This window comes from Spermophilus citellus (genome assembly GCF_964194105.1).
Source record: "Spermophilus citellus genome assembly, chromosome: 17".
In the NCBI taxonomy this organism is placed as follows: domain Eukaryota; kingdom Metazoa; phylum Chordata; class Mammalia; order Rodentia; family Sciuridae; genus Spermophilus; species Spermophilus citellus.
This window is the reverse complement of record NC_138199.1, coordinates 51,089,701-51,105,895: the sequence shown is the minus strand read 5'-3', so window position 1 is coordinate 51,105,895 and position 16,195 is coordinate 51,089,701. Positions and strand designations below refer to the sequence as shown.

At 46.8% G+C, this 16,195-nt stretch overlaps 1 protein-coding gene and 1 long non-coding RNA gene across 5 annotated transcripts in view; one reads left to right on the top strand and one right to left on the bottom strand.

Moving 5' to 3' along the window:
- The window catches only part of SP2 (Sp2 transcription factor), a 28,613-nt gene extending 22,468 nt beyond the window's left edge, over positions 1-6,145 (top strand). For 3 of the 4 annotated variants that reach the window (XM_081272327.1, XM_081272326.1, XM_081272328.1), the window contains exons 4-7: positions 985-1,297; positions 3,268-3,442; positions 3,711-3,904; positions 5,201-6,145. In XM_081272327.1, the coding sequence (XP_081128453.1) occupies positions 985-1,297; positions 3,268-3,442; positions 3,711-3,904; positions 5,201-5,301 (783 nt within the window). In that variant the 3' untranslated portion in view covers positions 5,302-6,145. Of the gene's footprint in view, positions 1-984; positions 1,298-3,267; positions 3,443-3,710; positions 3,905-5,154 lie in introns of all 4 variants that reach the window. The other variant, XM_081272325.1, reaches the window with a different exon arrangement.
- A 1,067-nt stretch (positions 6,146-7,212) lies between these two features.
- LOC308636396 lies at positions 7,213-16,038 on the bottom strand. The gene is made up of 4 exons (XR_014019396.1): positions 15,992-16,038; positions 7,905-8,064; positions 7,612-7,659; positions 7,213-7,390 (listed from the first exon to the last, which is right to left on the bottom strand). It is a non-coding gene; the product is annotated as an uncharacterized lncRNA (long non-coding RNA).
- Positions 16,039-16,195: the final 157 nt, after the last annotated feature.

Below are 16,195 nucleotides of genomic sequence, written 5' to 3'. Positions count from 1 at the left end.
GGAGGATGTGATAACAGTTTTTTAATTCTCTCATTCTCCATCCCATTTATATGTTTTTCAGTATGGACTCATGGATTCCTGTTTTATTCAATGGGTTATAATACATTAATATAACTATTTCAATGTTTAAATTGTCCCAGATTTGGTCAGTGGGGCCCCTCATGCTGGCTTTTCACCCATCCTCACCATGCTGTGGGCATTTCCCTAACTTCCCAGCACAAGTGTCCTGATTTCTTCTTGTACCTTCCCTGCCCCAACCTGGAATTAACTCTTTCTCTGGGGAGTTCTCATTCCCTTTATTTATTTATTAAATTTAAAAAAATTTTTTTTGGTTGTGGATGAACACAATACCTTTATTTTTTATGTGGTACTGAGGATCAAACCTAGTGCCTCACACATGCTAGGCAGGCGCTCTACCACTGAGCTACAATGGCAGCTTCTCCCATTCCCTTTAGTGGAGCATTGATTTAGAAGCTAGGGCTTGGGTGCTGGCATGAGCTTATTGCTACAAAGGTGTTGCTTAGTGGACACAACTAGGAAGTACACATCAATAGACATGTCTACAGACATAGATAATGTCTAAATATACACACACACACACACACTTTTTTAAATCTTTGCCAGTCTGGATTGGAGAAAGATTATTTCTTATTTTCATGTCTCTTAAAGACTAACATGAATCTGTTTTTCTTTGTCTGGTGGTCACTGTCTTCTAATTTCTCCAACTCTGAGATTTGGCATTGACATTTTTCTGTGTTAACACAGTAAATTAAAAGTTTGGTTTCAAATCATTAGCCAGCCTTGCTAGCTTAATACAAGGAGCCCCTTGTTGAACATCAACAGTGTATAAATGTAGATTTGGGCTGTTGGAAGAGAGACTTAGGCTGACAGAGAGGCACTGCCTGTTCTTACTTGGGCAAGGAGATATGAAGGTGCAGGAGCCCTCTCTCCCAGAGCACTTACTTTTTCTCTCTGGCCCCCCAGGTCTATATCCGCACACCTTCCGGTGAAGTACAGACAGTCCTTGTCCAGGACAGCCCCCCAGTTACAGCTGCAACCACCTCAACCACCACGTGTAGCAGCCCTGCACCCCGGGCTCCCCATCTGAGTGGGACCAGCAAAAAGCACTCAGCTGCAATTCTCCGAAAAGAGCGCCCTCTGCCAAAGATTGCACCTGCCGGGAGCATCATCAGCCTGAATGCTGCACAGCTGGCTGCGGCTGCCCAGGCCATGCAGACCATCAACATCAATGGAGTCCAGGTCCAGGGCGTACCTGTCACCATCACCAACACTGGCGGTGAGGAAACAGCCTGCAGCCAGGTGGTTGGCAACAAGGCCTGTGTGCTCAGCATGTGGGAAGGAGGCCAGCCAGGGATTCCCAGTAGCAGCAGTGGGATACTGCCCATTCTTTGCCTGGTCCTCTGCAGCCTAAGAGCACACCCATGTGTATCTTCCCAGTTGGTTCTTAGACTAGAGCTATGAGATAGAGTAAATCACAGAGTCTCCATCTGACAGCTGCAGACCTTGAATCTGATGAAAAATTTCCTAGGGTACCCAGATTAATTTGATACAAACTGAGGACATATGTTCAGGGGAGATTCTGAGTAAAGGAAGTCAAAGGCTTCTTAGAAAGGCTGGCATTGAAGTTGAGGGCGAGAAAGGAACCCTGGATGGTGAGAAAGCTTGTGCTATACTTTAGGTCACTGGTGGTATGCTGAGAAAGTGGCCTCAGAAATAATCACAGGAAGAATTGAAGCTACCTAGCAAAAGTGCTTCTTTGCATCCTATATCTGGTTGAAGGGAAAACTTGAAGGTGCAGGAGCTCTGAATCTCCTCTCTTCATCATCTTCTTGTGGGGGGTGCTAAGTATTGAACCCAGGGGCACTCTACCACTGAGCTACATTCCCAGCTTTTTATTATTCTTTTAAATGTTTGAGACAGGGTCTAAATTAAATTAGGCCAGCTGTCCTCAACCTTGTGATCCTCCTGCCTCAGCCTCCCAAATAGCTGGGATTACAGATGTGCACCACTATTCCTGGCTCACCTCTTCATCCTTATTGAATTTACAGCACTTTATGCATTTGGTTTTCCCATTTGAGGGAACCCCAAAAGAGAAGACAAGGCATCTTAGAGGACTTGATTTTTCCCAGAGCCCATAGAACTATCTTCTCTTACTAACAAAAGTCCCTAGAGACTTTTATCCTAAAAGTAGAGTGGATAATCAACAAGGGCCTAAGGTAGAGGAAATTCAGGAAGAATGCTCCAAGACAATGCCAGGTAAGACCCTTTGTAACTGGAATCATGTAGGTGATGTCTTTTAACTTTTTTTTTTTGGTTGCACATGGGATTGAACCCAGTGGAGCTTTATCACTTTATTTTAAATTTTGAGACAGGGTCTCACTAAGTTGCTGAGGCTGGCCTCAAACTTGGCAACCTCCTGCCTCAGTCTCCCAAGTAGCCGGGATTATGCACCTGCTCCACCCACCTGGTTCATGTAGGCAACATCTTAAAGTGCATTTGTACAGTGGCATATGCCTGCAGTTCTAGCTACTCTAAGGCTGAGGTAGAAAGATCTCAAGTTTGAGACCAGCCTGGGCAACTTAGATCTTGTCTCAAAATTTAAAAGGGCTGGAATGCTCGGTGTGGTGGCACAAACCAGTAATCCCAGCAGCTCAGGAGATTGAGGCAGGAGGATCACAAGTTCAAAAACAGCCTCAACAACTTAGTGAGGCACTGTCTCAAAAAAATAAATACACACACACACACACACACAAATAAAGGGCTTGGATGTGGCTAGTGGTTAAGCACCTCTGGGTTTAACCCTGGTACCAAAAAAACTTTTTAAATTTTTTTAGGCGGAGCTGGGGTGTAGCTCAGTGGTAAAACTCTTGCTCAGCATATGTGACATACAGGGTTTAATCCACAGTAATGCAAAAAATAAATACACATAAAAATAAAATAATAAGAATAAAAAGATGAGGGGAGATAAAATAAAATGAATGAAATATGATGGTTCAGGGCATTGACTCTGAACCTGGGTTCACATCCGGTTCTACCATCTATTAGCCATGTGACCTTGATATGTTATTTAATTTGGTCTCCTCTGAATTGAGGATAATAGTATCTGCTATAAGTTTATCTGAGGTCTCTAACAGGTTCTCAAAAATAGCAGCTGCAGTGATTATCCTTTTTGGGCAGAAAGGAAGAACTTTTGACTCAAGGTTTCAGGCTTCGTCTCTGTGAACTGTGGCCTTCTCTTTACCACAGGGCAGCAGCAGCTGACGGTGCAGAATGTTTCTGGAAACAACCTGACCATCAGTGGGCTAAGCCCCACCCAGATACAGCTGCAGATGGAGCAGGCCCTGGCCGGAGAGGCCCAGCCTGGGGAGAAGCGGCGCCGCATGGCCTGCACATGTCCCAACTGCAAGGATGGGGAGAAGAGGTAATCCAAGGGTTAGGCCACACCAGCATCCTGGCATGTGCCCTGTTCCCCAAGCCCCTCCAGGGGTGCCCAGGGCTTACACTTAGTTTGTCTTTTTTTTCCCCAGTACTGAGTATTGAACCAAGGGGATTTTACGACTGAGCTACACCTTTAGCATTATTTGTTTGTTTTTGTCTTTTCTGTGCCTACAACCTTGCTCTATCTTATTTCTGTCCACCTCCTTCCCTTCTTCCCATTCCCTCCACCCCACCCTTAATCCAATTCTCAGGTCTGGAGAGCAAGGCAAGAAGAAGCACGTGTGCCACATCCCAGACTGCGGCAAGACTTTCCGGAAGACGTCCTTGCTGCGGGCCCATGTGCGCCTGCACACCGGGGAGCGGCCGTTCGTCTGTAACTGGTTCTTCTGTGGAAAGAGGTTCACGAGGAGTGACGAGCTCCAGCGGCACGCTCGCACCCACACAGGTCAGCTCCCGCCTCCCTTTAGCCCTGCTCTGCTGCCCTCAGTGCACCAGCACCCTGGCCTGTCAGGAGCTGCCACATTGAACAAGAGCTACTCACTGTCCAGAGATTACCCCAGAAATTCTTTCCGGCCATTCCTTAATCGCAGTGTTCCTCCAGAGTGGTATCATTGCATTACATGACCCCAGTGACCTCTGCCACATCTGCATAAAAGCACTTAGTATGCCACACTCTCAGAAGACATTACAGATTACCTGAGTTAATCCCGGTAAGGACACTCTGGGAGGTATTTTGATAATGTCCATCTTACTGAGGCATGGAGAGGTGGCCAGGTCACCTAGCTAATGACAGGCAGAGCCAGGTTCAAACCCAGGCTCTCTGGCTCCTAAGTCCATTTCTTTCTCTCTTTCTTTCTTTTTTTTTTTTAATTTTTTTTTATAGTTGTAGATGGACAGAATGCCTTTATTTTATTTGTTTCTTTTTATGTGGTGCTGAGATTGAGCCCATGCCTGAAGATTGAAAAAATGCTAGGCAAGCTCTGCCTCTGAGCTACAGCCCCAGCCCCCAGGTCCATTTCTTAATCACTATTCCATGCTGTCCTTCTGTTGTTATTTACATAATGATTTTCCTTAAATTGTTTATCTGTTTTACTAATTTATTTCCCAAGCAATATTGTTTTTTCTATTGTAGGTTTGATATCACATATTTGAATGTACTGGCAAATAATGCAAAACTATTAGAAAAATGCTATAGTGAATGCCCCAGTGAGCAGACAGACCCCTTGTACTGGGACTGGGGTAGGGGACTTGTGACCCAAAGCTCCTGGCCAGGGTGGTGGGACAGACGCAGAAGAGTAAACACTTCACTGAACAGTGGCTGACCTGGCCGGGGTCAGTGTGCTTCAGGTCAGTAAGTGCTCAGGGCTGGTGAGGTCAGAGTGGAGTGGGGCCTTCCTGTGAGGGAAGGTGTTGGTGCCAGTGTAAAGCCCAAGGAACACAGATCAGAACAAAGCAGGCAGGCAGTCCCACAAGAGAAGACTGCAGGGGCTCAGGGTGAATGTCTTGAGCAAAGGAGGAGAACATAGCAGACTGGAGAGGTCAGACGGGGCAGGGAAATGAGGACGGATCAGAGTGTAGAGCAGCAGATGGCAGGGAGGAAATGTCTGAGCAAGAGGTGGACAGAACATGGCAAAGAGGCCATGACAGCTTTACCAGGGGCCCCTCACGTACTCCCTTCTTTTTGGGGCACCACAGTGTTTGCACATGGGCTCCACATGTGATGGACATCTCCTCTTCCCAGGGGACAAACGCTTCGAGTGTGCCCAGTGTCAGAAGCGCTTCATGAGAAGTGACCACCTCACCAAGCATTACAAGACCCACCTGGTCACGAAGAACTTATAAGGCCAACTGAGACAGGACCTGAAGACGCAACTCCCCCATCTGTCCTGCCTGGGCCCCTAGTGAACAGGTGCCCACAGCTGCCCTCAGCCCCGCTGCTGTTCTGTGGCTGTGTCCCCACAGGAAGGGGCTCTGCTCCCTGTGCTCTCCTTCTGAAGCCCCTTGGCTCCGCCCTGGCCCTTCCTTCCCACCACGAGCTCCCGTCCTGCCCAGACCATGGACACTGGCCATGCCCAATGAGACGTTCTAAACCAGGACGCGTGGGAACCTTTATTTCCAAAGGAAAAACGCATTTCACTCCTTCGAGGAGCAAAGTGAGCCCGCCCCTGCCCTGTTCCCTGCCTCCAACACTCCCAACACTGCCGGAGTCCCACCATGCCATGCCCCCCAATTTCTGTGCCTCCTTGCCCCACCCACCCACTAGGGATGCCCTGGTGCCTGGCACCCAGCCTCCCACTGGCACCCACCTCTGCAGAGGCTCAGGAGCCACCTCCACTCCACTGCCCAGCCCTGCCACAGCTCTCCTCCAGACATTCCAACTTCCCATTCAAACTTCAGACACCCGTGGACTCCTCCCTGCACCCCTTTTTCTATGGAGAACGTTGCCTTATATTCTCTACTTCAGATGATGAACACTGTGTATTGTGTGTGCTTTAAGGACGTTTTATTTAATTGCTCCCTTCTTCCTTTCCTTTGTAACCACCTCCCCCATGCCTGCTTTCAGTTTAGGGTTTTGGGGGGCAATGATGAGCATATGAATTTTTTTCTCACTCTAGCAATTCTGTTTTCTAAGTGACACAGCATTTCAACTCAAAAACACCTCCATCCTGAACCTCCTCCCTCCCCCTCATCTCACCTGCCCCACCCAAGCTCAACTGTGTACAGTGTATATTGTATAATAGACGATTGTGTCTACTACATGTTTTAAAAAACATATTGCTTGTTATTTTTGAGGCTTTTAAATTAAACAAAAATCCAACTTTATTTTTAGTTGTAACTGCTTGAGGTATGTTTTATGAATTAAGTGACAGATTTGTTATCCTTTATTAACAATGTACTTTGTTGGTCAGTGCTGGGCTGACTAAAATTTTTTCTTGCTAATAAATTTAGTTGCCTGAGGCAAAATCTGCACCTTGGCAGTTTGGCTTCCTTTCTGTTTTACCTTGGAGGGCTCAGAGAAGGACTCCAGAGGAGGGAGCCTTTGTCTCTCAGAGCGATCCACACCAGGACCAAGATAGGACCCTGCCCAGGGGCTGCAGCCATATGTGCTTCACAGTGAAGTCCCCAGAGCATCTCCAGGGACCTTCAGAGGCCAGGGCCCACCTAGTGTTTGTTTGTTTTTCCCACAGGCCAGTATTGCTTCTGCCACAGAGCAGGTGCCACAGGGACAAGTTACAGCAGGCACTCCCTCAGCCAGCAAGCTGACTCCCCCTCAACTCCCAGGTCCTGGAGGGGAGGGCTTTGGCCTCATAGCCCATAATAAGTTTAGGGAGAAGAGCCAAGGGACTTTGGCTCAGCCACTTCCAAAAGGCTCAGAGTCTGGAAAAAACAGTTTCCCAAGGACTCAGGGCCCTTCCTAAGGCACAGGACCAGACAGATTCCTCAGAGGGCCCAGCAGCTAGAGGCCTGTGAGCCCAGCTTTTCCTAAAAGGACCCTGGCTGGCCAGGTTCTGTTTTTCTTCTGTCCCCTTGTCCAGCATCCCAGGGAGGGCAGTCAGTTGATGGACACCTTTTGGTTTTAGCAAGGTTTTACAGATCTGAAATTTTGGTGGGGATTTTTTTTTTTTTTTTTTTTGAGGGGGAGGCAGGAAGTCCAGGGTTGTTGTATTATGCAGGTAAAGGTCAGAGCTGATATTTAAATCTCTTTGGGGCCTGAAGAGCAGAGCATCTGGGGCTGAAGGGAAAGGCGAATCATCTCAAGCACGCAGAGAACAGAATGTGCTTTTTACTCACCCTCAGGACAGCCAGGGTGGCGGTCCTGTTCAGGAGTGGTGAGGCTCATTCTCACTGCCCTGTCCTCTTGCCTTTGTTGCCAGCTACCTGCATTGCTACAAAACAGCTTTTCTTTTAGTGCCAGTTGACCTGCACAGGGCTAAAAAAATAAAAAGGACAAGGATCTTAGATGGATCCAGGTTCTCTGCCTTTGCTCACTTGTCAGCAGGCAGGGAGACCCTTCCCGTTACATTCAATTCTCTGGGCAAAATACTAGACCAGTAGCTGAATGGACCCTGGCAGAGAACATCTTCCTCAGCCCATCAGCCCTGCATCTCATTGCTGCTCTGACAGCTGGGGGAAGGCGTGAGGTACACTTACCTATTCCCTATGTGTGGGTGGCACAGCTGGAAAACTGCCTTGCATGCTCTGAATGAGGGGTTGGTGGAGAGAAGGGATGTATTAATCAACTGGCTCCTTTCTGCCACACGTTCTTGATTTCGCTCTTAGGCACAAAGAATTACTGTTCCTGGGAGTGGATTCCAAGGCTGGTGCCTTATGCTTTCAGGGAAGAAACTGACCTGACACCTTGGCATCCTTTAGAGATGAGCTGTGATCTAGGAGCTCTCCCCACCTCCCTCCCTCCCTTGAAGGCTGATTCCTTCCTACCCTACCTCATTCCAGTCTCTTCTAGTCAGACCTTCCTCCTGGGGCATTCTTCAGGCCCCCGAGGCCATTGGGGTGGGGGGCTTCTTCTCTAGCTGTCACGTGTTTCAATTAAACACTAGCCCATTGCACTCAGTGGCTTCGGGACCAAAAGGAAACCATTTTCAACTGTAAGGAAAACAGAGCAAGCACCATGGCAAATGAAATATTGGGGAGTACATGACTATGACACTGGGACACACAGGGCTGGGGATGTAGCTCAGTAGCAGAGTGCCTGCCTAGCACATCCAGGGCCCTGGGTTTGATTCCCAGCACTGAAACAAAAACCCAAAACTGGGACACACACTCCACCAACTGGGTGTCCCTACTTGGCTTTGGCCAGTTGGTGCTGTGCAAGAATGCCACGTCTGTTGACTTTTGTAAGAGAAGCTAGAAATGTGGAGTGCTATGGTTTGGATCCTGCACATCTCAAAAGGTCCATGTGTTTAAAGCCTGGTCCAAAAAAAAAAAAATAAAAAAATAAAGCCTGGTCCAGCCTGTGGTGCCATTGGGAGGTGTGGACCTGGAGGAGGTCAGCTCATTGGTGCATGGCCTTGAAGGGAATATTGGCACTCTAGCCCCTCCTCTTCCTGCCTTTCCTTCCTAGCCACATGAAGTAAGCAGCTTCATCATGCATTTCCACCATGATCTACTGCCTCCCCACAGGCCAAAAAGCCAACCAACCATGGACTGAAACCTCCAAAACTAAGCTGAAATATAAACCTCTCCTTTTTCTTTCTTTCTTCCCAACCCCCAGTACTGGGGACCGAACCCAAAGGCACTCTACACCACTGAGTTGAAATCCTAGCCCCCACACTTTTTTTTTTTTTTTTTTTGGGTGCTGGGGATTGAACTCAGGAGTGCTTTATCACTAAGTTACATTCCCAGTCCTTTTTATTTTATTTTATTTTTTTTTTTTGACACAGGGTCTTACTAAGTTGCTAAAGCTAGCCTCAAACCTGCAATCCTCCTGCCTCAGCCTCCCATCCGCAACAACCTTCCTCTTATCTCGGGCATTCTGTTAGGTGCAATATTGGAAAGCTGACTTAAAACACAGTGTTTTGTGTCAAGTCTCCAAATCTTTAAATGTTGGCTCAATTGTTTAAAAATACAGCAGGAGGGCTGGAGTTGTGGCTTGGTGGTAGAGAACTTGCCTAGCATGTGTGAGGTATGGGTTCAATCCTCAGCACCACATATAAATAAAGGTCCATCAAAGTCTTTAAAAAAATATTTAAAAAAGAATACGGCAGGAGCTAGGCACAGTAGTAATGCCTATAATCCCAGGACTCAGAAGGCTGAAACAGGAGGATGGCAAATTTGAGGCCAATCTTAGTAATATAGTAAGAAATACAATTAAAAGAACTCAAAATAAAAAGACTGAGTAGGGATGGAGCTCAGGAGTACAGTACTCCTGGGTTCAATCCCCAGTACGGCAAAAAAAAAAAAAAATCATGGACTGGTGAGGTCATAGCAAGGGGACACCCTGGCCTCCCCAGGGATGGACAAGATTTGAGTTCAGGAAACAGTCCTATTTCAGATCCTAATAGAAACACACACACACATACACACACAGAGTCAGGCTAGTAGCATCTTCCTTAACCACAGGCAAAAGGGAATATGGCAGAGGCTTTGCAGTCTACACAGTCCTGCAAACTACCCCCACCCAAGTCCAACCCGACCTTCAGTTCTGTCTCCAACCAGATTTGCTGTATCATTCCCAGAGTGATGTGGACCCCTCTCTCTCCACACTCCATACCCATTCTTTTTTCTTTTTGGTACCAGGAATTGAACGCAGGGCGCTCAGCCACTGAGCCACATCCCAAAAAGGGATTAGAAACAGGTCTCACTGAGTTGCTTAGGGCCTTGCTAAGTTGCTGAGGCTGAGCCTTGAACTCACGATCCTCCTACCTCAACCTCTGGGATTAGAGTTGTGAGCCACCTTGCCAGCTCCATACCCATTCTTAAGTGTGTGTGTCAGGGGATGTAGACAACAGAGCTCAAAGACTGACTGAGACCTAGAGACTAAGAGGACAAGACCACCAAATGCAATGTGAGGACAGACTGGATCTCAGAACAGGAAAAGGACTTTAGTTAGGGGTAGGGGCAAAATTCAAATAAAGCCTATGAATCACTGTTAATCTCTTGTTTTTGGTAACTGTGCTATGGTTAGTAAGCTCTTTACTTTAGAAGAAGCTGGGTGAAGGGTATATGGAAAATCTTTGTACTATATGTGTAACTTTTCAGTAAATCTAAAACTGCCTCAAACATTTTAAAAATTAAAAAAAAAAAATTTTTACTTAAGTCAAGAAATGGAGTACAGCCAGGTACAGTGGTGCGTCCTGTAATCTCAATGACTTGGAAAGCTGAGGCAAGAGGATTATGAGTTTGAGGCCTGCCTCAACAAGGCCCTAAGCAACTTAGAGAGACCCTATCTCAAAATAAAAAATAAAAAGGGCCAGGTGTGGTTCACCTAAAACTAAAATATGTTTAAAAAAAAAAAAAAAGGTCACACACCTGTAATCCCAGCAACTCAGGAGGCTGAGGCAGGAGGATCACAAGTTCAAAGCCAGCCTCAGCAACTTAGAGAGGCCCTAAGCGACTTAGTGAGCCTGACTCAATATAAAAAAAAAAAAAACTTTAAAAGGGCTGGAGATGTGGCTCAGTGGTTAGGTGCCCCTGGGTTAAATCCCTAGCACCAAAAGTAACTAAACAAATGAATAAATAAATAAATAAAAATAAAAAATAAAAAGGGCTGGGGATGCGGCCCAAGGGTTAAGTACCCTGAGTTCAATCCCTGACAGCACTACCCCCCCCCCCAAAAAAAAAAAAAAAAGAAAGAAAGAAATGGAATGCAACATACAAGTGAAAATCAAAGCAGATGGAACATGCAACCAGTTTCACAGTCAGAGTGGTCAACACTCCCTATGGAGAGTGGGCTAATGTAATGGGCGACTGGGATCCAGAGATTCTGGAAACTGAGGTATGGGCACCTGCTATGGGCAGCCCACCTTCATGCTGCCCCTTGCCCCAGCCCTCACGAGGAGCCACCAGTAGCATCTCAGGCCCCCCTGGATCCATCAGGGGGCTTATAACTAATGTAACATAGACTCTAGGGACCCTAATTTGGGGTGAGATCTTACTTAGTTCAGAGACAATATATGATTTGACCGAAGTCTTTGGGGCTGGGGTGAAGCCACACATGTCTGGCATGTGTGAAGCTCTGGGTTTGATCCTCAGCATCACATACAAATAAATAAAATAAAGGTATTGTATCCATCTGTCCATCTACGACTAAAAAAACTAAATTAATTAATTGAAAATAAAAAAGAAAGAGCCAGGTGCAGTGGCCCACATCTGTAATCCTAATGGCTCGGGAGGCTGAGGCAGGAGGATCACGAGTTCAAAGCCAGCCTCAGCAAAGGTGTGGTGCAAAAGCAACTCAGTGAGACCCTGTCTCTAAATAAAATACAAAATAGGGCTGGGGACGAGGCTCAGTGGTCAAGAACTCCTGAATTCAATCACTAGTATCTTCCTGCCCACCCCTCCCGGAAAATGCAAATCATAACAACTTGGAAAACCCTTTTAGTCCTGGATATGTCTACTGTGACAATTAAGACACTGTCTTGAATGCTCAAAAAAAAAAATACAGGATAAATATATGTGGTTTTCTAAGAAACAAATTAAAAAAGGAAGGAAGGAAGGAAGCAGAGTAATCTCAGGACAGGTGACAGTTGGGTTTCCTAGGTGAACAGGCACTCGGGAAGTAGAAGAGATAAGAGGTGCTGGGAAGAGGAATCAATGAATAGAGCCATGGATGAGAAAAAAGCAAACCACGGTGGGCTACCACAGGCACTCAGGGCTTGGAGAGGGGGATTAGAAACCTGCTCACAGAGATCTTGGGCCAAGAGGAAATGAGAACTGACACAGGGCAGGCCAAGTGCCAAGAGAGACCAGAATTTCCCAAAGGAAAAGCCGCCAGGTCCCATCTTCTGGGCCTGCCTGAAAACCCACCTCGTGGCCTCCATCTACTGCCTGTGGCCCCCACTAATTACCAAAGCAGCTGGTCCAGGGACTGAGACTGACATAATTCACTAGGCCTTTGAAAGCTTAACATCCCTCCCATCAACGAACACGTTCTCCTGTTTGTTGCTGCCTAGCCCCCAACTGTACAGAGAGGCTTAACAAGAGCAATTTATGCATAATCGTTACAGATCAGCATTTCCTGAGCACACCCTATTGGCTGGGATTTTGAGAAAGAGCCAGAGAAAGTAAGAGATGTGATCTCCCCCGTGAAGCAGCTCCCACTCTGATCCCTAGTATCAGTCACACAAATGAACACTACAGAATGGATGTGGGAGGCAATCTGGGAGCACGTGGAAGGTTAACCACCAAGTACCACAGGCAGGGCCTGGATAAGGCTCAGCCTCCTCTCATCCCACAGCGGGCTTCAGAGGACCCAGCCCCCTCTGAGCTCTTGATAACCTACCCAGAGCTCAGGCACCGGCTGGCAAGGAACCAAGCACCCACCATTCTGTGTGTCCTGGTGTCCCTACCTCGAGGCTCCAAGGTAAGTTCACCGCAAGGGTAAGAAATATCCTGAGCCCCGGGCCTCCAACCCTGTGCTGGTCATAGGGCTCCTGCTGGCAAGTTGAGTCTCTATTTCATCATTACAGTCTGGACCTCTCCCCTTCCCCACAGTGTTTAACATTCCCACGTCCTCTCCCTTCTTCTCAGACATTCTCATCTTCCCTATAGCTTCAAGTGTCACCTCAGAGGCTCATGATGCCTAAATCGGTCCAGTTTCATGAAGTGATGGCTTCTTCATGAACAAAAACTTTTGCTCTGTTAGACATGAAGTAGCTACTCATTTAAAGATTTACCTCTTGCCTCCTGGTTCCTGACTGTAACTTCTCACCTCTGCCCTTCACAAGGCTATATTTCTTCAGCAAACATCTCATTAGTCCCTGTACCTCCACTTGTGACATAGTGCCTGACATCTCCCCTAAGCTCCGGACTCTACTATCTAACCTAATCAAACATGGGTGACTCTCAACAGATATGATAAGGAATTCATCTTTCCCCACAAACTCCCTTCTCCAACATGCCCCAATGAATTAGCAGCACCACCCATGTTGCCAAAAACCAGTGAGTGATCTCTCCTCTCCGCACTCCCTCCCAACATTCATGCATCAGCCATGCCAGTCCCAGTGTCCACCTCAACAACACTGGGCAGCATCTCCCTGTCACCAGTCTTACCCTGCCTTGTCAATTATCCACTTGGTCACCAGAGGCAGGTTCCAAAACATAAATCCAATCAATAAAATAAAACAGAAACCCAGTAATCCCATCAGATAAGTAGAGAAAAACATGGTTTAAGAAAATAAATGCAAAAGCATTAGGAAAAAAACAGGCAAGGCATAGTTCCCAACACACAGACTTTTTTGTTTCATATTGAGAAACCAGTATTACTCTCTATATAATGAAATTTTATTTTCTATTCACTTCAGCCTTTCACAAGAAAAGATTAATAATACTACAAAGTGTGGGGATATGGCAAAGTGTTAAAGAAAATGCAGTACCAGCCTGGCATGTGTGCATGTCCATAACCCCAGCAACTCAAGGGGCTGAGAGGTAGGAGGATTAAAAGCTCAAGGCCAGCCTGGGCAATTTGATGAGACCCCAGCTCAAAATAAAAAGAGCTGGGGATGTAGCTCGGTGGTAGAACAAGTGCCCTTGGGTTCAATAACTAGTACCAAAAAAAAAAAAAAAAAAGAAGAGAAAAAGCAGCACCAATAAAAAATTCATTTCTCCCACTCAGAAAACCCTTGCCAGGGGTTGCATAAGTAGCAGTCACAGCCAGCAGCCAGGCTGCTGAGTGATCCAGACACCAAATCCAACTAAACAGAAAAGCACAACACAAGCCTACTTATTATCTTCAAGACAAAGGGGGAAAATTTTTAAAAAAAGGAATGAGCCGTGAATTTCCTCGATAACTGTCAAGGAAGAGAGAGGCTGTCAGAATCTAGCCCTTTTTTCTCTCCATCTGGTCTTAAATAATAAATAATCCGAATTAGACTCTAGTTCAATATAGAATCATTGTGTATTAAAAGCATGGCTCATGATGGGCGTGGTGGCACATGCCTATAATTCAAGGCCTGCTTCGGCAATTTAGCCAAACTTTTATCAAAAAATAAAAAGGGCTGGGAATGTACCTCAGTGGTAGAGCACCCCTAGGTTTCATTTCCAGTACAGGAAAAAAAAAAAGCCTGGCCCTCACCACTTTCGTGGGGAGTCTTCCAGCACCCAACACAGGGCTCTGCCGGCTCATTTGGCTTGTTTCTGACTGCCAGGCTCCAGCAACAGTCCTCCCTTTCCCCAGGTGTCATGCCTTTACTCACCATCTTCCCTCTTCCTGAATGCCTGTCTCATTGTCCATCTGGCAAACACTTGTTAAGACAAATCCAACATCTGCTCGCTTTATGAGGCTTCTGGACTGTCTGTCCCCTCGTTTTGCTTCCCTTTATCTTATGGAAACATCTGTTAAATACCTGCAACTATTCTGCTGTTCAGGGAATTAAACCCTGAGCTTCGTCTCCCGGCCCCTCCTATTTTTTATTTTGAGACAGGGTCTTGCTCAACTGCCCAGACTGGCCTTGAACTTGCAATCCTCCTGCTTCAACCTGCAGAGTAGCTGGAATTACAGGCATGTGCCACCATCCGTGCCCTGCAGTTCTTGACTTTTAAGCAAACTACACAAATGATCTTAATCTCGGTGCCCATTAGAATGCAGATCCAGGGTAGCAATAGCCCAGGAGTGCAAAAAGAGCATGGCCCCATGAAGGATACTAATTATTGCTTACACAGGTTCACATGCAGGGGCTTGGGGGTTGGGGAAGACATTTGGAAAGGCAACTTCAACAAGAAAGTAAGTCTAGTCAACAATCTAGCCATCTAGATTGATCAAAAATCAAAAATCAACAATCATGATGGAATCAAAAAATCTAACCAGTGGAGAATCCAAAGATTAAATCAAGTCTTGAGACGGTCTAATTTCTTTGCAGCAAATGTGTCTTCCAGATTCTATATGGCTCAAGCCATGAATACATAATAAAGGTTGACAGGTATCCAATGCAGACACCCAGGCAGACCGGGAGTCCCTCTTACCTGGCACAGTCCTAGGGGCCTGCCTAGATGGCTCTTGCAGCAACCTTCCAGATGATGGTGGCCTCAACCCCAGGCTGCCCCAGCCAGGTCAAAGCTGGGATGAGCATTGGCAGGTTTCCCATTTCTCAGTCTTATGTACGAGCCTGGAAGTGGCTTTGCACAGTCACCTGCTCCCCTATATCCTTGGATATTGCTGGCATTGACCTAAGGACTATCCTTACTACCTAGGAAAGGCAAAATGTGAAAAACGGGAAACAGCCAAGATGGGAGAGGCCTGAGAGAGGTGGGAAAGTGATAACCTCTCATCTAACAGAACTCTGGCTGGTATAAACTTTGGTGCAATTGGACAGGGTATCATGATACCATTGTTTATGGTATCATGGAAAAAAGACAGCAGAATTGAGATATGAGGCAGGAGGGAGGGAGATCAAATCTAGAAGAGGTAGAGGGGTCTGATCTTGGATGGTTTGACCCCAAATTTCCCTCTTTTTCTTTCCCATTAAGTGGTCTCCCTTCTCATCCCAGTCTCTTCCAGACCCCAGTGCACCTCCCCAGACCTCAGAGTTCCAGCCCCCATCCCCACTGCATAGCAAGTGTATGATCCAGAAAAGTTATTTCAACCTCTCCCACTCTCAAGCCACAATTTTCCTCCAATCAGACTGCCCCTTTCTCTGTGTGTCCCAATTCACCTTGCCTTGGAGTCAGACCCCCTAATTCCATTTTCCATTTTTTTCTTTGCCAGTCCACCAACCTCCCCTCCTAGGTGGAACTTCCTGCCCAAAACTGGCTTCCAGTTACCTACGATGGGGCTCCCACTTATTACTGGCCACTCTCCTCAAGCCCCCAGGGACTCCTCCCCGGATCCCCACCTGAGCTACTGCAGCACCTATACCTTTAACAAACCTCCACGTGCGTGTTAACGGCGGTGACAGCATTTCCTTGTCTCTCTGCTCCCGCCCCCGGAGGCGCTGCCCATTGGGCCCTGGGTTCCTCTCTTCGCTCTCTAATTGGCCATGCTCCTGGAAAACTCCAACCAATGACCTCTCCGTGTCTGTCTCCCTCCTCCGATCCTGGACACCCATTGGCTCCGAGGACT